Genomic DNA, 24,937 nt, shown 5'->3' with positions numbered 1-24,937 from the left:
AGATAGGAGGAGGGAAACAGGGAGGGTCTTAAAGAGAGAAACAAGGAGAGAGAGGGAAGGAGTGACGTGGGTTGACAGTGACAGGGTTGAGAAGGAAGCAAATAACTGGTAGGATTACCTTCAAACAAATGGGTTTTTTCCTACTTTGTTTCCTGGATTTTGTAATGTGTGTGTGTGTCAGGGGGGGAAGAGCTTGTAGTGCCAGTAACTGTTATGGAAATATTAGTAAAATTGTGATATGAACTACTTAATAGACAAGGAAAAGCAGAATGGGTTTTGAGAAAATTCCTTTATATCAGGATTTGACTATTAATCTCTTCATCTAATATACAATGTGTCATTTGTTGTTGTTGTTTTTTATTTTACATATATTACAATTTTGTTTTTCATATAAAGAGGTTATGTTCGGTCATTCAGTCATTCAAAACAAATCAGCCCACATCTGCAATGGTGTGGTTCACAAACAAGTAACAGCACAACCAGAATAATATGCAGGACAAGATAGCTGGGAAGGAGGTGCTTGGTAATGGAAGATAACAAACAATACGTAAAGGTTGCCAAGAAAACCTCAAAAATATTTCAACAGACATTATTGGCAAGGTCTGAGAAATTATATTATCCCCATGTTATCACCCTGGTCACAAAGGAAAATATACAGTTTAACTCTGCAGCAGGACAACCCAAGACAGGAATTTAGCCCTCATTCCACAGACTGAACTGGCAATAAAGTACTTTCAGTAGAAGAAGAAACACACTGGGACAAGATACGGGTAGTGTTATTACTCACCTAATGCCTACTTCTGCAGAAGTGCCACTTTGAAGGAGAAGAGAGGAAAGGGTGACGGTTACTCTCAGGAGATTTCTTCTTCACTGTTTTTGAAATCTACTTTGTGATCTTGGTACACAGTCTGTGGGGCAGTTTGATATTACTCTGGCAGTATTGACTCCTCTGTCACAGGGATGTGAGAAATCTCATTTGCATGAAAAGGAACACCAATGTACAATAGGCATGAATATGATTTGCCTCTCTAAACTCTACCGATGCAAATGAAGCAGAAGGAGTCGTATACTCATGTCTGTCGTCCTCTCCTGTTTCTCCTATCTGGTGCGCCTGATAAGCCTGATATCACCTGCCAATCACTGATCCCTTGTTCACCTCAACCCAAAGTCAATCAATTACGGGCTGATCCTTTAATCTGCAACCAAGAGAGCGCTTACCAAGAGGCTTTGGCACGTGGAAGCTATCAAGGCCTTGCAGTGCTGAAATTCAGATCCTCAATGATTCTGTGCTCCTGAATCAGTGTGCTAAATTAGGTTTATCCCTTTTCTCCCAGTTTGGATGGTTTATTTCCTATGTTTTTGTACTGACATAGACTGTGTAGAAATAACCCGTATGAGTCAATGGTGTAGTGTCGAAGAAAGGATCCCTCACTTGCTTCCCACCCTTAAACATGGTGTTTTATGGAAACATCACAGCAAGGGATTGAGTCTGGGTCTCTGAATAGGCCTATGTTTATCAACCCTCTAAGAATGCTCTAAAGAGTCAAATTATGAGTAAAAGAAATTAGCATATGTATTATTATGTATTAAAGTATGAAGAATAAATCAGGCTAAAACTACCCAATTCTGAATTACACATATTCATCATGACCAATGGTATTTTGTATAAAATGTCATCTACTCTTAACCAGTTTAAGAGACCAGAGCAGAATATTTTTAAAGATCTCCTCCAGAGATGTTTTAAGATACATAGAGATACTTTGTTTTAACTAATAATTTGTGACTAGTATGGTTATTCCACAAAAAAAGCTAAATTATCTCATTAAAATCCTCCATCCAAAAATCCAGAATGTGTGAATATGTAAATATTGTTTGTTTCAAAAGTTTAACAGCTGGGTACAAGATGTCCACTACTTCACTGAAAAGTCCATTTTCAGTGTATGTGCACTGGAGGCCTCAAGTTTCCACATCACATTTGTGCATACTGGACCACAACTGTCTCCAAATTGGTTGTGATGTCACAAACCATGTTCATAGGTACATGCCTTAAACTTGAATACAACTTAAACTTAAAACTTGAACTTCAGCAAATGAATGTGAAAACAGCTTTCTAGTGTCATTCATCATTCACTGCACAGTGAAACTCAAACATCAAAGTAAGGATCTGTACTGTTAATTGTCACTTAAGTCCCAAATTGCACTTGAAATTGTTTGACAATTAAAGTTCCTTTTGTTCAGGCTGAATTTTTACAACATTGTACTATAAACTACAACAAACTATATATTCACAAAGACTGTGAATTATTATTGTATTACTGATATGAAAGCTCTAAAAAGCTAGTGAGTGGACCTTGAGTTAGATCAACAGTTACACATCTGGAGCCCATCATATGCCTGTTACGGAGCTGAAAAATGTACTTTTAAGTACAAAAATGTGTAAATCTGAATTACTTACAGTATCTTCTTCTATCTTTTCTGCTCTTCTGTCCTCTTTCTTTTGTCTTTCAATACTGTACGGTCTGATTCGCCAGCTTGGCAGAGAAAACAGACACCTAACTCTGCCTTAGTCATCTATGGCTATGGTTATCCATTACATAAATTGCTACTGTCACAGTCTGTCATTTGTTATTATTATTCTTTTCTTGTCAACCAACATAGCTGTCATCTTCTACATTAGTTCCGCCCTGCCAAAAAGACTGACTACCTTTTTTGGGGTTTTGGGGGTGGGGTTTGCTTGTTTGTTTTGTTTTCTGTTTTAAAAAAAAAAAAAAAACTGGCAGGGAGATATAGGTCACGCTGTGAAATGCATCCTTGATAATTTGGTTTTTATCAACTGGGAAACAAGGGCAGCAGTGTCTCACATTCTATTCAAAACTTTGTTTCAATAGAAATTTCAGTAAACTACTGGACATAACTCGAGTCAGTTTTGCATGACAGAAAAACCTTGTCATGCTTTTTTGGACCGTGTTTTCTTTGCAGGGGCTGGTGATTATAAGCATCCACTCAGATCAGATTTACCTCAGTAATTGTTTACCCATGATTACTGGAAAAAAAGGAAGTGATCTGTTCTGTGTGCAGTTCTGAGACTAAACCATTTTCTCAAAATGCAACATTAGACAATAGCTTTTCAGTGAAAATCCATCTTTATTGATGCCATTCATGAATCATCAATGACAGAAATCTGGCAAAAAAATATATAGATATAAAACCACCCCTATGGTGAGGTGCTACAGGAGCCAGCTATGGGTGCATTGCGATTTCATCTCCATCCCACATATCACGGCCCCATATACTCTAAACAGTGTTAATTTAGGAAACACAAGGTGTGAAGTCTCAACTAGATTAAATTCTGTGTCAGCCTGCTGAACTGATACCCCAAAAACAGACTAGGGGTACTAAAAATAATGATTAAGGGTTCAAACACAACAGCCTGTAGGCTCTGTGTGGATTTACAGGCAACATGTGAGTCAGATATAATGATGGAGGAATTCCTGTCAGGCTGCTCAGTCTGTCCTGATGCTCAGAGAGACCCCTGCTGGCAAAGTCTGCAAATTACTATCCAATATCTGTGAGCTGGGGTCTGCGTGCTGCTGAAGCCCATGCATTAGGTAACATTTTCCATTTTACTGTATGCATGTAAACAGGAAACCCTGACACAGCAGCTGAAGGTCGGCTCCAGTGACCTTAAATGTAATGCCAATGGTCAGCATATTTTGCCATTAATGAAATATTTACTTTTTTCTTTCATTCATCAGTTTTTGATTTGAAATCTATCTGAAAAACATCAGATAGCTTATAAAACAAACCAAGTAGCAATAAGTGAGTTCAAACCTTTTTGCACTCAATAGAAGGAAACAGCTCAATTGGCCAAAATTAAAGCCACAAGCAGCAACGAGCAGGTTTCAGGCTTCACAAAGGTGAGCAGTAACTTCAGCTGGTTTAATTCTGTTTAAAGGTATACTATGCAGGATTTTCCTAAAAACAATGTATAGACTTATATAAAGGTGATCCCTCTCACTTATCATCACTTATGGCCCAAGTGTGTGTAGTGGTGTATTTATCTGCAGAGACTCTGCCCTCTGCCTGTATTTTATTTTCTCATTATTTTGCCGTGTTCAGGAGGTTTCTGGAGGTCAACCTTTGGGCAGTGGGTGTGTAGCTCCCAGCCCGGCTCTCTCCTCTGCTCCGCTCTGCTCTCTGTCTCTGTGTCATGGATGTATTAAGAGCTGCAGGTCTGTGTGTCTGCTTGACAGAGGGCGGGGCTGAGCTACAGCAGCTTGCTCTCTTCATTCACTCTCTAGCTCGCTTGACCACCACTGCTCTCTCTTGTTCGCTCTGCTCTCTGCTCAAAGGAGTAAGACCAATAACACGCTTGTTTCATCAGCACAAAGCATGCAGCATTTCAATAATTGTGCACTCAAGTTTCAGCCATTTGTCCCCCCTTCATCAGATGCAAACAAAACTGGGTGTGTATGTTGAGGAGATAGCGCAGGATGTTTCCAGTGAGTTTTATCAGGATTGCTTAAAGGCATTTTGAGTTATGAGCAAATATGTGATAGGGCACACCCACTCGCACCCATCAATATGGCACTTCAGATTAGATACTTGGCCCCAGAGTATGCACACCAAAATTGGTGAAATTCTGTTCATTGGGTTTTGAGGTACACCTTTTCTGCATTTGTGGCACCTCCTATGGGTTGGGCTCAAAACGCTTTGATAGATCTATTACCACACACGTTGTGAAGATATCTACCAAGATTTATAATGATTGGACCAATGGTCAATGACTCATTTCCTTATTTCCTTATTTCCCACAATGGCGCAAGTTGCGCCATTGTGGGAACTTTCCAGCATCATCATTTCAGTATTCAAAGGATGACTCACCATGAAACAGTAACTTCACAGAATAAAAAAAGACAACTAAGAGGTCAACAAGTTATTTTCCCTAAATGTGGTTATTTATTGTTTGTTTTTTTTTTGCGCATCTGATAAGTTTTCAGATAAACCAGAAACCTACAACAGCAGAAAATAGCTATTAAATATCTCTTTAATGTATACTCTAATGTATACTGAACCATTGTGAAGATGAAGCCAGATTGACTCAGGAGCTGCATGTCACAAAAAAACAAGTAATAGAATGACCTCTATGAGCATTAACTGACTCAGCAGCCCCACACACTCTTCCATATATCATCATGAGCACTGTACAGGCGGGTCAGATCTAAACAGAATGTCAGTACATAGAAAAATAAATACAGTTTGCTAAAATGAGGGCAAAATTCTTTTATCAGTGATTGTACCATTAAAAATCACGTTTAAAAAAAAAAAAAAAAAACCTTTAAGAGACTTTTCATCTTTTTACATTAGATTGAGTTTCTCGTAGTTCTAGGGAGGAATACATAGAATAACTTTTACAGAAATTACTACCTAAAAATATACAAGCACAGACACAAACATGAGGAGTAAAGCCAACAAAATGATTTTTCATAAAACAAACAGCGCAGTGTAATCAAGATCTAAAGAATCTTTACATGTAGCTCCTTGGTCTGCAGCTTTCTTAATTGTGATTAAAAACATTTCTGGGAAACTTAAGTTAATACAAAAGTCTTTTTTTTTTTTCTTATTTTACAATCCTGTCAAAACTTGTTTTTAAAATATTTTTGAGTAGCAAATTTGAGAAGTTTTCTGTTATTATGTTCCCTAAAGAGAGCACCCCCAGATAGAGAATTCAAGACAAAGCAAACAGTTCTGCAATGACAAGACAACAGATCCAAACCAGGTGCTTGTTGGAAATTTAGCGGGGAAAATGGTATCCAGTGTGCTGCTTTGGACTCACATCAAACAAGATGTAGCACAGTATTAAAACACTAGCCTTGTTCTCCCTGACCGGTTTTCTAGCACTGAAGCCGATGGACCTCATGACAGTGTGATGTCTGATACAGATGGATGACATTATATCAAGCATAGACTTACATGAAAGTTATTAACCATCACAATAAGAATGATCTAACAGCAATACTTATACATTAATATACTGCAGGTTTCAGATGTTTTACAGTTCTTACATTAGCAATAATAGAAAAGAAAAAAAATACACTGTCAATTCATAAGAAAAATAGATTGGAGTTAATAGTGGAAAACAGTGCAAAGAATATTCTGGGGTGTTTTTGTTTGCTTGCTTGTCTGTTTTTTAGAAATTGTTTACAAAAATAAAAAAAAAAAAATTCAAAACAAGTCTAAAACATAGAAAATGAAAACACACTTCTGTAGCATCTGGTGCTCTCGTCCAGACATGCTGCGTACCACCTCTCTCCAGTACCTCAATGTTTTATGTTGTAGGTGTAGGTGAGTGTGTGTTGGTGTGTGTGCACTGGATTGTGTGTGTGTCAGTGTTTGTGTGTCAGTGTGTGTGTTTGTGTGTGTATGTGTGTATGTATGTGTGTGTGTGTGTGTGGGTTTAAGATTTAGCGTAGTGGTTCTCAACTCCGGTCCTCAAGCTCCGGCACTGTACAGGTTTTTGTTCCAACCAGGTCCTACAAAAACAAATAATTGAGTTTTTAAAAACCGGACGTTGAATTTTTATGCTAAGAGTGCACACACTTTTCTGCAGCCTGCAAAAAAATAAGTTAAATAAAAGCTAAGCATTTCTTCCCTGTGACATGAGCACAACAGAAACAATGAGGTGCGTCGTCAAGGAAAACCACGCCTGAGAGACCCGAGGTTGGAACAAGAACCCACTGACATGGTCGCCATGGCGAGCACTCGGACAACAGGACACGCCAACTCTGGCTCAAACGCTGTGGTGAGCGATGATGGGGGGGTAAACACCCATGCACACACACCGCCACCCCGCCAGTCTCACCACACCTCTAAGAGGACTGACTGAAGCCGAGCGGACAAGGGCCAAGGCTGAGCACCACTGAGCATGTGCAACAATGTGAGGGAGCGAGAGTAGGATTCTGCTGAAACTGTCCTTCATGTGGCAGCACAGAGCTCCTTCAGTCCATCAACTAGTATCCCTTTCCCTAAACACTCTCCTTACATCTTTGAAACATAACTGAACAAAACAAACACAAGTAAAGTGAACACAAGTGCTCGAGGCCTCCCTCCCTGACTCCTCTCGCTAGCGTGTTGGCTCAGGTGGATCCCAGTAGGTTTAAGCATTGAAAAGGGGCTTGCTGGGACCTCAGCGCTCTACTGGGATGACTGGGAGTTGTCATTCTTGCTCTCCTGACTGGAGGGAGCCTTGTTGTTCCAGGGCGAGTGTGCCCCCAGTGCAGGCGAGCTGTTGAAACTGTCCTCATCTTCCAGGCCATTCGCCCCATCGAACTGCGTGTTCTCCAGCCGCGTGATCAGACGCTCGTCCTCGTCACCAAACTCCCCTCCCATCAGAGTGGGCTCTCCCACCATCATCACGTCCTAAAGGGGACAGTAAGGGCCGGTACATATTATCCCCATAATACAGGGGGGTGCGCGGAATGACTGGCTGCACGGACGAGTTGTAACTATTGCTTTTGGCCTGTTGTCTAGGTTAGATCTAACTGGGATGAAATCCAGATTTACAAATGAAACCTCAGACTCTAATAAACTTTTCACAGAATTCAAAATCAAATGCATTAGGACTGATACTTCAAGCAAAATTTTCAGGGACCAAGGGGCCCCAGGTATGACATGTTGAGGTACTGGCGCCCTCTCTTTCTGAACCCAATCACAACACGACAATCTGTCGTTCCTCTAGAACCAAACAGGGTAACCCTGAAAGTTCAGTAATCCATGTGGCCCTGACTCCCTACCCCTGTTCCAAGAACAGGGGTTGAGGGGCCTCCCCTACTGGCCAGCAGTGGGCATCCCTGATCCTTGAGTGCTGCATCACGGGAGGGGGGGGGGGGTTTCATTCCACCTCGGGTCTCGTTCGCTCAAGCAACCAAGTAAGCAAAGACAGCAGTGCTGTTGTGAATCATGTGCTCTGATAGGCTTAGTGGTAACTCTGAACATGGTAAATCAGGTTGATTTAGAGAGAAAACCTAACTGTCCCACTGGAAATCAGAGCAAGGTAACCCTACCCCATGGCCCCAAAATATGTTAAGCATTACTTAGAGATGGAGGTCACGTGTACCTCGTTCTATATAAACCCATAAACCTGTGGCCCCAGAGGACCAGGGACTGCCCATCACTGGTTCACATCAGGGGGTCTACTAACTAAATCTACTCATCCCATCTTAATAAAAATTGCAGAAATCAACCCCTAACCCCCCCCACCACACCTCAATATAAACCCCACCTCCAGAAGCCTCCCTAAGATATCTCTATCTTTACCTGTTTCTAAAGCTAGTCTTCAACACACTAAATACCCCAGCTACCACCTGCTATACCCACAAACTACTTTCTTACTTCTTCGCCTTTCATTCCAGCCCCTCCACCCCCCTCTGTCCTCTTCTCCCATGCCTTGCTCAGCTGAACTTGGAGGTGCAGATAGAGGTCAAGTAGATGTAATGCTTACAGGTACCTGGCTGGAGAGAGAAAAGCTGTTGGCTGGACTCTTCTTTTTGCTGTTGCTGTTGTTATTGCTGCCTCCACCAGAGCTCACGGTGCTTCCACCGGACACCTTCCTTTTCCGCCGCTTGTTTGGTGCTTGTCTGGCTGGCTCAGCTACGAGTACATAAAAGGAAGACGGTGAGATGTCATTATCAATAATTTAAATCTCTATAAATCAGTTGTTTCTGGGCCTGTAGGGGGGGGGGAAGTAAACTGTCATAAAATCCACCTCAGTTTCAAAAACAGGTGTCTGTGTTACCTGGAGGTGCTACCATTCTTTGCCACTTTTGAAAGAGGCAAGTCTTCAGGCAGTCTCTTGGGCTCAAACTGTAGGTCTTATGCCTGGACATCAGCTCTTGCATGGGCTCCAATATCACACATAGCTTACGGAGGAAAAAAAAGAGGAAACATTAGAAAGAGTTTCCAGGTTGTCGCATGCGTAGTTGAGGTGAGTCCAATTACTAAGCAGGAAAAGATAACCATAATTATAAAAGGAGACTTGCTTACACGGAGGTAGTTGAGCGTGGAGTTGGACAGCCCACATCTGGTGATATTTTTAGCCAGTTGATCCAGCATCTGGGGATCCTGCATAACAGAGTTAAAAAGGGTAAGAGATGAATGGATGAAGGTACAATATGTGTATTTTAGAGTATGTATTTCTCTAAGTCTGGGACTTACATGCATAGCCAAAATGCTCCTGGGTAGGACCTCTCTGTGTTGTCTGATGCTGAAGTGCCACGTCTTGATCCTCATCATGTCATCAAACATGAACTCTAGGTACAGACGGCCCTCCACACAAACCTTATCCAGTAAAAAGAAATAAATAAAGGTTAGAAGTCACAGTAGAGGGAAGGCTGTACATTTTTCATACAGAGTGACATTAATTGTACCTGTGTGAACATAGGTTTGCCGTTCTGGGTAACCATGGTGCACTGGTCACAGTCGAGAGATACAAAGTTACTGTGGAAGGACTCCTTTGGATGCTTCAAGACATAGAACAGCTCAGTGGCGCCCCCCTCAAAGATACTCCGAAAGTATCGTGGAATCAACGTCCTGCCAATGGCTGCAGACAAAAAATGATCCACAATTAATGGTATAAAAAGAGCTTCTTTGTCTTAAAAATCAACCTAACATCAGCATTTTCTTTGGTTTTTTAATCTTTAATTAATCTTACTGTATCGTTTGGGTCCATCTTCTAGACAGAAAGTGATGGTGAGCATGGCATCATCCTCAAAGAACTCTGTGGTGAAGGCATCCCACCAGAGATTATCACAATCCTGAGAGCAGAGGAACAAAACAAAAAAATCATGACATATAACTTCATTATAATAAAATGTATTTGTTTATATCTTCACAATAAAATAAAACCGCACTGAGGAATATATGCTATTGTGTTCTCCATTTTAATGTCAAACAATGCTGGTTCAGTGTACTTTTAACAAAACAATTTAAGTAGGTCATATATCAAAAGACATAAACAAAGCTTCACAGTCAACCCTGACGCGAGTAAGGATGTAGTTAGGTTACTGTTTTAGATAACAGCCAATTATTTAAAACAATAGGTGTTTTGTTTGCTAGAGAAAGGTGAGGAAGTTACATAATATAATATTAATAAAAAAACACTATCACTGTACTAAAACTACTCAAAAAGAAGAAGCAGAAATTCTTGTTCCCTTAACTTAACCACCTCTATAACTCTTACTTGTCCACTGTGTGATCTGGTTAACAGAATACTTGTTAGTGTAAACCACTAGAAGTTTTCACATTGCATGAGAACAGATTTGCCAGCAGCTCTAAACATTTCCTAAAGGATGATTGGTCGTAAATGTCATGGAGGTACAAACAAAACTGAAGTTGCGAGGATAAACTTTCTAAATAAGGAAAGAAAGCAGAGAGCAGGTGTTTTGCTGAACTCAACTGCAGTGAAAATCTGTCCAATATACAGAGCTTATCGTACATGTATCTGTCGTAGTGTACACAATGATGGTCACAGAAAAAACACAGATTGCAACAGCTACTCACTTGCGCACTCAGCCATATAAACAGTTGGCACTCCAATTACATTTTAGTCAGGTTGATCAGATAATCCTATTAGAGCCTGAATGTAAATTAAGTCAGTGAGTTCTCAGGCTTAATTTCCCACAAAATCCCTAGCATGGTTAGCTAGACACAAACAGCAGCTGGGAGGGAAAAAAAATCTGAAAACATGGCAACAGTAGTAGTTTAAAAGAGTCGCAGAATGTAGCGCTGCAGACTGTTACCACTACCAGCTTGAAAACTAAAGAGTGATTATGTGTTTTTTTTAGACATGAACACAGTTTGGTGTTTGTATGACTCTGTGAATTATGAAGCTGCTCCCACCTCTGTCCAATTCTGTAGCCTTTTGTTCAGCTCATATATCCGGTAGTCTGTCTGGTTCCCGTACGGTGTGGGTCTCCTGGAACAGAAAACAGGATTCAATACTGCAGTTGGAGCTGCTTCTGTGGCTTTTCCACACCCGCAGTGCAAACAAAAGCTATAAGCCAAGAGTAGCCTCAAACTCAGGTTAATTACAGGAAAGTTTAATTTCTACATTTTTGAGCAGGAATCCAGAGCACCTATGAATGAACAGTTAATCATGTACTTTTTTTTTTTTTACTTTCTGAAAACCAACAACTGTACAAGTGTCGGTAAACTCACCCCATTCCTGGCTCCATGTATGACGGGGGGTACATGGGTGTAGGCCTGAAAGGAAAAAAAAAAAAAAAAAAAAAAAAAAAATCAGCAAACATTTTCTCAGAAATGTAAGAAACATTACGCAAGTGTGTTTTATGTACTATACAGCTAATGTATCATAAGTTATTATCTCTAAATCTTGATCTCAAAATTGCAGAAATATGCTCTCTCAAGCCGATCACTGACTTCAACATCCTGTTTTTGTGAGCAGCAATATTTCAGATAAAAATCCATAATACAGTGAAACAGACAGACATAGATAAAAAAGTAGATAAAAATATTCAGTTGCACTTGGGGAAAAAAGTATACATTTAGTTAGTACTGTAAAAAGTAACAAGAGCAACACTGCATATTAGTGTGACATCTGCCACTGTCTGCTACTTTTAATTAAACTGAATGTTGCTTCATCTCTATTTTTACCCTTTTAAGACGCATTTAAATCAGGTTCTGTCTAATCAACTCTTATTTGATTTTATTCCAATATTAATATCAAAGACGCACCATCTTTTTGCAATGATCAAACAGTACAGTTTAAAGAATGCGCCTCACAGGAGCCGCAAAACATCAAAATGTACAATTATTCATAAAATCAATCAACATCTAAAAATAGACAAGCTGAAAACGTATCTAGGTCAAACTATAATAAAAAGTTACAGCATGAAAAAAAAAAAAGATAATCTACATGATTAAATGACTGAGAATGCAGTTTCACTAGTATTTGACATATTTTCCTTTAGACAGAACATCTCGTGTCCTGACAGAAAACAGATACCTACCCCACATCTCTGTCCAGCATAGCGCCTGGGTGGAAGGGGGGAAAGCTGCCGCCGTTGGGGGGCTCCTTAGGAGAGTACAGCTTGAATGACTTTGACGAACAGCCTGCACACAAGTACGGAGCAGAGGAGGGAGGGGAAGGGGGAAAAAAAAAAGAAAAAAAAGAGCAGAGATTTAGAGGAGATTTAGATGACTTAGATTTAGCTCATTCAAATCACAGCATCATCTAAGTAATCTAATGTTGGATGATTTTGTTGAGATTTACTCATAAAAAAAATAAATAAATAAAAAAAAAGCACACTATCAAAACAATTTCCCTGCTGCTTTCATTATCTAATGCATCTTCAATCTGGTAAATGGACAAGAAAACAAATCATCATAAGGGAGGGAAAAGCAGCAATATTTATTAGACTGCAGAAATCCGAGAAAACAATCAGTGAAATAGGGGGACGCAAACAGAAGAGGTGGTCTGACATGTTTTTGTAACATCCGCACCATTATAGGGAACCCTCTTCTCTGCATACAGCCCAGCCCCATGTGATCCTCACCATGTTCCTCTGCACTGTGTGTATGTGTATGTGTGTGTGTGCGCGCATCTCCCCCTCTAGTTGCCTCTTTTACCCATCCCCCCACTGCCTGCCCTCACTGTTGTTAACCCTTGTCTGCCCAGATAAGGCATTCATGCTCAAACAATTCCAGGCTCTGGGAAAACATCTATTCTGTATCTCTACTAAAAAAAAAAAAAGAGACCTCACACAGGCAGAGGCTGCATAAAATTAGGTCTGACTAAAGATATTTTAAACACTAGCAGACAGCGGCGGACTGGGAGAGTTGGGGAAAAAACAGATCTTTGAAATGTAACCCAGAGAGCTTCATCACAACCAACACAGATACTCTTCTCTTTACAGATATTGTGTGTTTCTCAAAGCATTTAAGTGTGTAGTAAACTGAAGAGATTTCAAATATGCTGCGCTGACACATGCATAATACGGTACATAGATCTTGGCAACTTCGGGTTCATAGAAAATTCTGACTGTTTCAGTATTTGCCCCACTTGTTAATGTTGTTTATGCGTGCTTATAAATCTGGCATCCGCAACAGGCACCACCTGAAGGTAGCATGATGTTAATTTGTTACTTTGACTCTGGCACAATTTATGCACAACACAGTCTGTCACTGTCAGCTTGGCATATAAAAAAAAGAGGATTGTACCAAATTAAAACCAGCAGGGGGAGAAACATGGACTCCAGCGCAGGCCACTCTACCGCAGGATCGAACCTAACTGGGATGAGGTTGTTTTTTTTTTATCTTTTCACATCACTGTGGTTGGATGGGTGTCCCAAAGGCAGGTCACTCCACAACTTATGGTGGTGGTCTGGTAGATTTGCTTCACTCACCAGAAAAATAAAAAACAATGATAATCTATTGAGTGACTGATAAAATTTGAACATCCACTAGCCATTTGGCCAGTGGACAAAAAAGTTAATTTAGCACTCTGACACAAACAGATGGAGAAAGGCTTGAGTTAGGATTAAGTATGCCCATGTGAACTCTGATCTGTCTGTCCTCATTCACAACCGAGTCTCTGCTCCTTGAACAACTACAACTCCTCCTTCATTTACTTTCACCCTTTTCTTCCTTGCTTCAGTATACCCGAGAGAGTCATAACAGGTCATCTTCTCCTCCCCATTACTATGGGGGTGAACCTGCTCAGGAGCACCCAACAATGGCTCTCTATGCATTACCTCTGACCTACAGACCCCCCCCCCACCCCCCCTCACCAACACCACCAGTCATTAGCCCCAGACAGCATTCACCCACATATGATCAGTCTTTGTTCAATCTGATGCACAAACTCCACTGCGACACATTAATCTGTTCATAATCACAATGTTTGCAATCAAACATGAAGAGGTACCTTTTTTCCCCCTTATATATAATGCCAACATGTTTTGACACATAATTTCTGCATAAAAGCAGAAGAGCACATCATTTTCACCTCTATTGAACACCAACTCACACCCTTACAGAAGCCCAGTCGCCAGCTTTAAACCCATCTAAACAATATTGAAAGATTATAGGAGTTAGTCCAACTGAGGCATGGATATAATGTCTATTTTACTGGCCAAACGTGATGTCTATTTAAAAGACAGAGTCAGGGAAGCATCCTGAACACATGACAAAGAGACATGAATGACTACAGCATTAAAGCATCCTTTGGTAGGAGAATCTGCTTGAGATCGGATGAACACTCATGAGGCGTCACAACTTTTAATTGTGAGTTTGGTGCAGGTTAGTCCGTCTGAACTGGTCATTGCAAACAATAGATCCGCATCCAGACAGAGGCTGGAAGTGGCTCCAAGCCAATAAAAACGTCCGAAGCAATGTGCAAAGACTTCAACATACCTGCACTGACTATCGGTGTTAAGATATTTCTCTTACTGTAAACATACACCGCCGGTAATTAACGAGAAGAAGCCAGTATTCACTTTAACACACAGGGCCAGGCGTAAACTGAACCGCAGGGCCGCGTTCATTAACCGCTTGCAGAGGACGGATGCCATTGCTAAGCTATTAACCTTGTTGCTAAACTACCGTCATCACCGCGTTTTAATTTTTAATGCTTGTTTATAAACTGTTTTTAGCGGCTCATTGTGAACCAGTGGTGCTGCTTCACTACTGCGGCTGTAAGCTTGAAGTTACCTGCAGAGAAAGGTCCACCGAAACGCGGTGTTGCTCAACACCTCCGCTCGGTGTTTTCTAGCCAGCTAGCCTCGCTGCTAGCCGGGGCGGCTGGATGGTGAAAGCTCCAGCTCCGTCGGTTGATAACGCAGTCCTGTGGTCCCAAACAAGACAGCAAGCGAAGGAAACTAAAACACTCCCGCTAGTTCCTATCAATGTGCAATTCCCTAATATATCTTTTAGGCGACATTTGTATAGAGGGACCTTTAGGGTGATACCTATCTACTACTACTACCGGACCCTTTGTTCCTGCCAGCCGAGACTCGAACAAACAAAGACCCCGCCTCCTCCGGGCTCCTCCGCCCATCCCGGCACACAAGCATCCTCGGCTGCAGACCTGCACAACAACAGGCCTGGCTCCCCTGACAGCCTGGGCCCCCAATTTGTCATGTCCGGGACCTGAGCATGCATCAGGTACAAGGTGGGTGCCCATTGAGAGGAACAGTTAATAACCCATTAAGGGTAGCTCACTTTGTTTTCTCATTTCTATTTGATATTAACAGTTACATAATAGGCCCTAAGATACAAATTGTCATTCTGCTCTCAGATGGATTACTTGTGGTACATGCAGTGCAGTTTTTAAAATGCAGTTGAGATGAATGTCAGCCTTTTCCTTATGCTACAAAGGAACAAGACTGCCTTAAGTGCATACATAAGAGCCCTTTCAAGGCTTACCAGATGATTGCATTACATATCTACTTAAAGTCACCCCTCCACTTAAAAAAAATATGTTTTTCTTCTTGTTCCTTCCAGTGGATGTTTGAGTTTCAGTGTGCAGAATGATGTATGTTCAGAGTTTGTCACTAGATGGCTTTTTTTTCCCACATTCATCTGCCGAAAGTGGAAAGTTTCTCTGTGCTCATTGAAAATCCTATGTTAGCATGATTTGTGATATCACAAATAGTTTGGAACCAGTCCTGGTCAAATATTTAACTTCCATAAGTGTGATGTGGAAACTTGAAGCCTTCAGTGCACAAACACTGAGAATGGACTTTACAGTGAAGTAGGAGAAATCTTGTGTCCAGCAGGAAAACTAATAAAATTAAATATAATTGCATATTTAATTTTTTGTGGAAAAAACACATCAGACAAAGTAAGTTTTATAAACATCTTAAAACATGTCTGGAGGCGATCTTTAACAGAAACTCCGATGACTACAACACTCGTTACCAGGACCGGTTTGTCCTCTAAGTTACATCACTGGGCTCGGGGTTTTTTTTAGATATGGGGCAATCTTTAGCCTCATCCAGACAGAAATTAGTTGTGAGTTTGGGGCAGTTTAAATCAGTCATTTTAACGTTATTTTAAATTTAGTGAACATGCTTCACTCAGTATAATGTAATGTCTTGTCCTTTGTTTGCATGTGTTTGTTGCAGCTCTTTTCTTTTTGCTTACTTTGGTCATGGTTGAAACATTTGTAATAACTAGTATAATATTAATGTTAAATATGTTATCTCTCTTTAAATGTCACATGCAACAAAAAATCTTAAAGTCTAATGTGCAGTGAGTTTTGAAACTTCTACATTAAACTACAGACCATGAATTGACAGAATTTTGTCTCTGCAGTATCTTAGAATATTTTTCTTATCTGGTGCATTTATAAAAACCTTTGTATGATAGGTGCCTAATGCATAATCATCAGTCATAATAGGCAGTCATGAGGAATAAAATGATAATAATTTGATAGGGCTGCTGGAACTATATGAACTAGCACTGGTCATTCAGTACAGTCTGTCCTGACCTTAACAATTCTAAAATGACAAAATTTGCCTTGATTAACATACTTTTTTTTCATTAAATTCAGTATGGGCTATGACTCAGAAATTCTCTTTGCACTGTTCAGAAAATCTGAAACGCTGACTTGGAGCCTAAACTTGCTGGTTAACTTTAACTTTGTAAAGGCTTATGAAAAATGATTGACTTTGATGATTCAAATCCTTTAGACCACAGTCCTGAGCCTTTCATGTCTCAGATTATGTAATGGGTATAATCTGCAGCCTCACTTTTAATCAATAACCACTCAAATGTTTACAAGCAATATATTTGAAGGGCAGAAACCCTTTTGTGGTCTCAAAGTGCATTTAAAGCTCAATTTGTTGAGGCTTTCACTTGAGCTGCCAGTCAGTTTGTATAATTATGTAAGCCAGAAGTGCAGATGAGAGAAGTCAAGCAATGCATTTCATTGAAAGGGCTGAGAGTAAACACATCTGACCCACACCATTCACTGTTACTGAATAAACCCTGAGCAGAGATTTAGAGTATCCGCTGCAGCTTGTGGTCATGTGTTCAAATCACAGGAGGGAATATCATGTGTGTGAATTGTTGAATACATCATATAAGCTTGGAGCTGGAGTTTCATATCATAATCACACAGCTGGAGTATATTTCTTTGAATGTTTAATTTGATCAGATTCCTCTCTCCTTCCCAGAGCATCTGATCATTTTTTTGGTACTCCAAATGCGTTCCTGATAATATCTAATATGAATATCTTGCAACACCAGGTTCATTCCAGATGTTATACATGACATCGAAAACTTTTTCTAGGTAAAGTAATCTAATCTAAAGAGTTGTCTTTGTATTTATGACAGGACATATATTATTACTCAAATACGGGGGGGATTACAGACAGACTAAAGCCTTCTCTGAAAACAACGATTCCCAGTCTGTTGTCTGTCCTGTCTGTCTATGTTGATGGACTGAAACAAGAAGACATGTCATAGAGCAGCATCTCCCTCTGCTGGCAAACACTGCAAACATCTTCTTCATTCCTTAGAACAGAATAACATGAACTATAGCCAGGAGTTTATAGTGCTCACTATTCACAACTAAAATCTTTACTATTAAAAAAAAAAAAAAACTAGAAATCTATCATTTGTATCATTCAGTCAGATCTTTAATTTTATTTACTAATCCCATGATTATAACAATCAATAGGTTTTAAATGCACAATACTGCTTATAATTTAACACCACGACATGTAAAGAAAGTCTACATTATCTACATTATTACTGCATTAAAATAATAAAGATGACCCAAATGGAAGTGCTGATTATATGACTCAAAATATGGGATATTGCATGTAATCTCCACCATATGTGCTGTGGAAATGAATCAGAATTGAATCCTATTTCATGTATTCAGTAAGAATCAGATTTAGTACACGCATACACACAGAGTACTTGGCAAGAAGGGTCTGGCAGGCAGTGATAACATTGAAGGTGGAGTCAGAATATGGCATTCATATATACTAGAATGGAGTTCTATGTCAGGAAGCAGCTCGGGGAAGACATGTACTTATGTATGTGGATTGCAAAGCATTCACCCTGAGAAATGCATGCAACAGGGAAAGCAACACTATGACTTCATTTCTACTCTAACAGAGTAAAACATAACATAAATCGATTTTTGAATTACTGATATGATACCTGACCTTGATAGAGACTGAGGTTTAGCTCAAAAACAGCCTTCAAAACATTTAGCAAAACCTTCAGATGCATTCTGTCTGTGAGCAAACTTGTCACAAGGAGCGTGAAGCAGCACTGAGAATATCTGAAGAGAGCGCTGGTGAACATCATGTTCAGATTCCTGTTGCTGCTTTAGATGCCACAGTGGAAACACAAACCTAGTGATAACACAAACCTAGTGATAACAACACAGCAGCAGACAGAACTAAACACAGACAGCACCCAGAGGATGCTACTGTGGCTTGACAGGAGACGGTTAAGCAGCATGTGTTAACAATAAATTAAAGAATAACAAAAGAAAGCGAGTATCTGAACGTCTGTGTGGAGGACACTTACTGTAGACGTGAAAAGTCATTAATCTGAAAGAGTTACTCAATGCCTAAACTATGCTGTAGAGGATTGTTGTTGTCAGACAGGACCTGGTGCAGAGCCACTTAATAAACTTTTTAAAGGGTAGGTTGAGGCAGTGAGCCCCATTAATATAACAGTCATTTTTACAGCCTTCTTGTTGTGCTCACATCCAGAGAATTAAACAAGCTGTCCTCCTCGCACCTTTCGTTTTCAGCACAGCTCTGTTTCAGAGCCCTGTTGCCATCTCCTTCTGTGTCAGTCTCGTGTATTAAAGACTGCGCAGCTTGCACATCCCTCACAAATAAAGGTGTGCTTTGATACAAAATCGTTTCTTTCCTTCCCACGCATTTAGTTTCCTCCCCATCCTCCCCCTTCTGTTGGCTGTGTGGCACATGCCAGCTTTCCTCTGCCATCCTGTCGGCCCGCAGCAGATGTGACATCACTACAGCTCGTCTCCACTCTGCACACCCCCCTCCACCCTCCCCCCCCCCATCTCTCTGACTCCCCAGCATCTCTGTCTCCCACGCATTCCTTCTTTCTCTCTGCCTCTGCACACACAGCCATTTTGATCTAGCAAACAAGATCTGAGAGACTCACAAGGGTAGAGAGAAGAGGGGTAGAAGAGAAGAGAAGAAGTAAAAAAAAAAAAACTAAGGAGGAAAAGAAAGAGAGACGCAGGCTGCAGTGAGATAAAGCTGAGGCAGTCATGTTGTTGTGTAACGGTAATCAAAAAAGCCCTGGCTGTTTGGCTGCCATCTTGGCTCTGCTTTAAGTCACTTTTCTCCAATCAGGAGCCATGTGACTTTCTGCATGAGGTAACACCACTGTTATGGCAAAAGGCAGTAAAAGAGGGATGAGGGAGTGACACGGAGGGTTAAAGGAGAATGAGGGGGAGAGAGAGTGAGACAAGAGGAGCAGAAATAGGAGGGAGGGGTGAGAGTGAGATGGGTGAGAGACGGAGAGAGTGGCGAGCAGAGTGGAGCGCATGCTTGAGTGGGTGCATGTGAGAATGGGGGACGGGGGGGGGGGGGGGGGGGGGGTATCTTCAGCTCACAGGCATCACAGGCAATCTATTTTTACCATTTAGTCTGAACAAAGGATGTGATTGGCTCCACTGTGTTAGGACGGATCCCCTTTACATGGGGAACAAAGCCTTAAAAAGGCTGATTCACAGCAAAGTCACAACAACAGCAGGATGTCACAAGGTTGTCAATGAACAAGACAGACAAGGGGAAGTGTGTTCTTGGCTAGGCTCACATTCTACCACATGAATACAGACGTGCGTTCTATAATATTCCCAACAAAGCAAAGACAGCCCAGACCAAAGGAAAAGAGGAAGTGATGTCAGGTTAAGAGAGGTCATTTGTTTTTCCGATGCAGATTTGCACACTCAAAGGACAGGGAGGATCCTCCGTTCACCATCGAACAAGAATGTAAACAAACCAGCCTTCAAATATAACGATTTACAGCATGCACAAAGAGAGAGAGAGAGAAACCTGAAAGGCAGAGTTGATCGGTGTTGTTCTGTGGTTATCTGAGAGATCCACCAGCCTAAACTTGCCCTAGCAGGCTCCTCGTGAAGGTGTGTGTGTGTGTGTGTGTGTGTGCGCGAGCGTACGTGCATGCTGCACATGGCAACTCCTCTGGTGGACCTCATTCTCTGTGCATCCTTCGCAAACATGTGGATGCCATTAAAAGTTTCTGCTCCACAGTAAAAAGTCTGTCAACAGAGGGAGCGAAGGAGGCACAGATACTGGAAAACTACAGTATGGGAAAGGGCGCGTGTGAGGAAGCCAGATAGTAGAGAAGAGGAATGATCTGAAAAGAGAACATCAAGCAGTGGCCTCTCTAATATTATTCCATCTGATAAGAGACTGCCAATGAATCAGAGCAGCCCCATTAAAATGATACTGACACCCTAATTCAATCTTCCCTCTCTGAGATCCCCCCCCGAGCAGATGCTACGATTCAATTTCTATCTGTTACTCGCTCCCTTGTGCTGCGCAGAGCTTGTCTCCTGGCACTGCGAAGCTTTCACTGTGCACAAGGCAACCGTCTCTGTAGCCTGCCTCATCTCACTGGGGTACCATTAAAGAGAAAACTGCTCCAAAGTCAAAAAGGATCAAATACCCTGAGGGAGAAAACAGATTATAAGATCAAAAAAAAAAATTGCCAAAACATGTTGCTTGCCAAAGAGTAACATGTGCAGGCAGACACGTACTAGAAGAGATTTCCTTCCTCCTGCTCTGATACAGTAGCACAAGAGAAGAGCGTGGATAGTGAGGAAGACACTATAACAATGAGAGTAAAGCATATTTTATGTAACCTTTAGTTAAAGCTCAAGAGAACAAGAATCTTGATTTCAGGAAAAGCCAAACCAAGCGTAACAAATGCATAAAAACAAAAAAAACAAAAAAATGCAAAGTCACAATGACAAAGAGCTGTCTAATATCCAAACAGCAGCTTAACTACAAGCAAATTCAAACTCTTAGTTAAGTCTTCTTAAGTACCCTCATTAATGGTTTAAACTCATCAAGAGAGACCAGCTTTAAACCATTTTGCAGTGAGTCAATTGAAGTACTTTTGCCTAATTCACTTCCGACCCCCGGGACAACAATTCCTGCAACATAAAGCAGTGATTTCCACCAACTCTTCTAGACATTTAGGAGCACAAATAATCAGGAAGCAGTCTTACAGAGGCCAGATAAAGCTGACAAAAAGAGTGAAAAGATTCAGCATGCGAAATAGTTATTGATATCTCAGTATCTCTGTATGTGGCAAAATTCAGAGAGCCATTGATCTGCTGCACAGCAAGGCTGGCGTGACTGAGAGGGTCTGCTGAACAACTCAATTCTAAAGTGTGTTAGCCTCAGTCTATACCCTTGTTTTAGGACGTGTTGAGAGTGTAGCATGGCTTCACTAAAAAACACACACAAACTCACACTCACACAGCTTGACGCTGGCCCTAGGCAGCTTTGCAACGCTTTTACATAAGTCATCTTTCTGACAGCACCACTGAGCACAGAGACGGAGGAGGAAAGAGGGGGGAAAGAGAGGCAGAGAGAGAGAGAGAGAGAGAAAGAAAGAGAGACTCGGCACTCACCGGGACAAGCACAACCTCCAACAGACATCTTCTCACATGTTGGGCTCTGCTCTGAACGAAACAGCTGCACTCAGTCCACACGCTGCTCGCATGGGCTAACTCTGAGGAAAACAACACAGACAGAGGGGTGGAGAGATAAGAAGGAGTGGTACAAAGCAGGGCATGTACACCACAACTACACTCCTCTCTCTCTGTCAGAGGCAGGAAGTTGGCACTGGTGCTCTAGCTGCATCATTAATAGGCATATTGCAACACAAGTGGGAGGGAAAATGAGAGAGGAGGGAACTAGGAAGAAAGAGCCTTAACGGTATGTAAGACTAGAGTAAGTAATATGGAATGGAGTGAAGGAGCATGTGTGTATGCACGTGTGTGTGAAAGGAAGAATGCAGGAGGGAGGTAATTAGAGCAAAGGAGAGGAAAATGTACAAGGTGTGTGTGTGTGTGGCAGTGATGCATTGTCTATTTTTGCCCGGTGCTGCTGTGGGAGATAAACATACTCAGTAGGCGCCCAGAGGCAGAGGGTCATTACTGCCAAACAAACACACACGCACACAAACACGTACACACTCGCTCACACACCCTGCCTCGTGTATGACAGATTTCCATCTCTCTTTCTGCCTCCCTCTCTCTCGCTCCGTCCGTCTGTTTTTCTGCTGCAGAGAGAGAACTGGTGTTAATCACTACAGACAGTATCGATTAAAAATGCAAAGCCCACCTGGAGCGCAGGGACACTGGAGACCCATGGGAGACAGGAAGAGCGCCCACGCGCAAAATGTGCACGCGCTTGCATTCACAACCGACAGGAGCCGCGTGTAAACAGTCTGCAGACTGTTTGCCCAGCAGGCTTTTTTCTACTCTTTTCTCACTTTTTTAATCTTACTTCACTCTGTCAATTTAATCTTCTCACCCAGTTGATATTACCTTGACCTTTCTGCAGCCTGATGTGGCTGTGATGTGATTTCGTTTCATTTCCTTTCCCTCCTCCGCGTCTCTGGTTTCCCTTCCCGTTCATCCCATAACTTCTCTGGCTAGAGCGTGCCTGTCCTCTGAGCCAATAATCTCGAAATCTCACACTTCACTACACAAACACACGACCACAGAACTGACTCCCATGAGCTAGATGTCTTTGTTGCTTGTGAACATGATCCTGTCAGATGGATAACAGACTGACAGCAAAAAAAAAAAAGAAAAAGTAAAAGCCCTGAGTTTACAGACAATACATTATCTGACAACTTCAGACTCAACTGACAGCAAAAAACATGCACATACAGCCTAGTATATCCGTGAATCTCCTGCACCACAGAGGCCCCCCCCGAGTGAGTTAAAGCACAGTTTAACAAAAATCAGATCCCTGTCGTCTGTCACTCACAACCAATATACTAACAAAAGACAAACAACTGTCTCCACTGAAACGGAAGCTGACAGGCACATTCCCCACACACCAGCACACTGGCAAAGGCATCACAGTTAAATGTCATACACTGTGTCAGACACTGTTCTCAGGACCGAGACACAATGAACAACCCTGCAGGCCTCCTCTTCTTTTCCCTTTACTTCTTCTTCTCCTCCTCCCTCTTTTCATTTCCCCTTCACACACGCGCCACTTTTTTTTTTTGTTTCAGTAAGGTCTGTCTCTCTCTGAGTCTTCCTCATCTCTCTCTCTGCTATTTTGTCACTGTTCTGGTCTTTGTGCCGCTCGTAGGTTGGGATCTGCGGGGTTGGACGTTTACGAGAAGATCCTGCTACTGTAAAATGCTCTGAACAAAGGCAGATATGAGAGATAGAGAGAGCAATCCCCAGCACTGCAAGAGAGACACCAACAAAAAAAACAGAAAAGGAATAAAAAAGAAATAAGAGCATGCAAGAGAGAGAGAGAGAGAGAAGAAATAGAGGAGGGGTGCGTGAATGTGATTTGGGAAATGGCTTCTGTTTCCAGGAGCGATTAGGCTCTGATGCTGAGCACTTCACCACTGACTGCACTGTTAGGCATGCTCTCTTTTCTCACTTCCTCTCACTCTCCTACTCTTGCAGATACAGAGATTCCCGCTCAGTCAACACATCCGCACATCACTCCGAAAGCTCTCTGAGAATAATGAAGTTCCCCCTCCTTTTGCCTCCTTCTCTCCACTGTGGGAACACGCAGCAGCAGTTCCATAACACTATGTGACAGACAGCAAAGTGCCTGCACACAGACACGCTGACTGAGACGCACATCTACTCAATACACTCTTAGTATGTTGTCCCCTGATAGCAGAGAGCACTTGCTCACATGTACTGACAATCCTTGTTTAGTCCTAAATGCCAAACAAAATGTTTTAAAAGGCTCCTGGTGGCGTACTTGTTATCTGATGAGTTCATGCCATCAATGCTTACCTCTGAGTCTTTTGTCTTGCAGCTGTTCTGCTGGCCCCCTCTTTCTCCTCACTCTCTCTCACAGACAAACACACTCAAACATCCTCAGTCTCAACGCTTACCTTTGTCTTCCTCTTTCTTCTGCGCCCACGCTCGCTTGCAAAAGTCTGCTCGGGTCAGCCACGCAGAGGAAACCAAGCTGGGCCAGCACGGAGAGAGAGAGAGAGAGAGAGTGTGTGTGTGTGTGTGTGTGTGTGTGTGTGTGTGATGAGCGGATGCAGATAGGAGACACAAATGGAGGGGGGATCTAGCAGTGTGCAAATTGGATGATGAGAAGGAAGGAAGGAAGGAAGGAAGGAAGGGAAGGAAGGAAGGAAGGAAGGAAGGAGGAGGTGGTGGAGGAAGAGGAGGGGGAGGAGGAGGGGGGGAGGGGTGGGGAGTTGGGGGGGGGGGGGCAGCTCTCAGCTGCACTGGTATGAATATGACGCAGAGGCAGCAGCCAGAGCCACTTCTCCTCTCCTCTCTCCACTCCAGCCCCATCCCTCCATACCCACTGAGAGAGAGGAGAGGGAGAGAGAGGGCACTGTATCCATGGCAACGGCAGAGCAGCGGTAGGTAGCAGTTAGGGAGTGTGTTGGGGCACAGTGGTGTTCCTCTCGTTCTCTGTCTCTCTCTCACACACAGACGAGCTCATAAGTCTTTCAGCTTCCACGGATGTACAGTACACAGCCTCTGATGCACTACCCTATATATACATATGAGGGCCAGTGAATTCATTAGGACATGACAGGTAATGGGAAGCAGACTGGTAACAAGGTAACAAGAACAGCAGGGTCATGAAGTAACGGAATAACTTTAGTGTTAGATTACTTTTGATCCTCTCACCACACAAAGTGCTGG

At 41.9% G+C, this 24,937-nt stretch overlaps 1 protein-coding gene across 6 annotated transcripts; it reads right to left on the bottom strand.

The window, feature by feature from the left end:
- Window positions 1–4,936: 4,936 nt before the first annotated feature.
- On the bottom strand, window positions 4,937–24,249 carry ldb1a (LIM domain binding 1a). 6 transcript variants are annotated; one of them, XM_044372864.1, is made up of 11 exons: window positions 21,686–21,866; window positions 12,027–12,129; window positions 11,215–11,259; window positions 10,897–10,972; window positions 9,710–9,812; window positions 9,426–9,598; window positions 9,214–9,336; window positions 9,043–9,120; window positions 8,795–8,918; window positions 8,501–8,649; window positions 4,937–6,533 (listed from the first exon to the last, which is right to left on the bottom strand). In XM_044372864.1, exons 1-11 carry the CDS (start codon window positions 21,711–21,713, stop codon window positions 6,480–6,482), a joined length of 1,056 nt encoding a protein of 351 aa, XP_044228799.1. In that variant the 5' UTR covers window positions 21,714–21,866; the 3' UTR covers window positions 4,937–6,479. The 6 variants fall into 6 exon arrangements, with proteins under 6 accessions (XP_044228799.1, XP_044228800.1, XP_044228795.1 ...); XM_044372865.1 differs by having other exon boundaries at window positions 8,507–8,649; window positions 21,686–21,863; XM_044372860.1 differs by lacking the exon at window positions 4,937–6,533 and adding exons at window positions 6,615–7,419; window positions 24,160–24,249 and having other exon boundaries at window positions 9,043–9,336; window positions 21,686–21,786.
- Between the last annotated feature and the right edge of the window lie 688 nt (window positions 24,250–24,937).

This window comes from Thunnus albacares, chromosome 14, assembly GCF_914725855.1.
Source record: "Thunnus albacares chromosome 14, fThuAlb1.1, whole genome shotgun sequence".
Taxonomy (NCBI): domain Eukaryota; kingdom Metazoa; phylum Chordata; class Actinopteri; order Scombriformes; family Scombridae; genus Thunnus; species Thunnus albacares.
The sequence above is the reverse complement of the archived record's forward strand: the minus strand, read 5'-3'. Positions and strand labels throughout refer to the sequence as shown.

What these genes read in the sequence shown, in the direction of transcription:
- ldb1a (XM_044372860.1), bottom strand. Translation starts at nt 21,713, where the DNA reads ATGTCTGTTGGAGGTTGTGCTTGTCCCG. An exon ending in TGGAGGTTGTGCTTGTCCCG is followed by an intron (nt 12,130 to 21,685) that starts GTGAGTGCCGAG and finishes ACTTGTGTGCAG; the next exon opens with GCTGTTCGTCAAAGTCATTC. An exon ending in AGATGGACCCAAACGATACA is followed by an intron (nt 9,599 to 9,709) that starts GTAAGATTAATT and finishes TTTTGTCTGCAG; the next exon opens with CCATTGGCAGGACGTTGATT.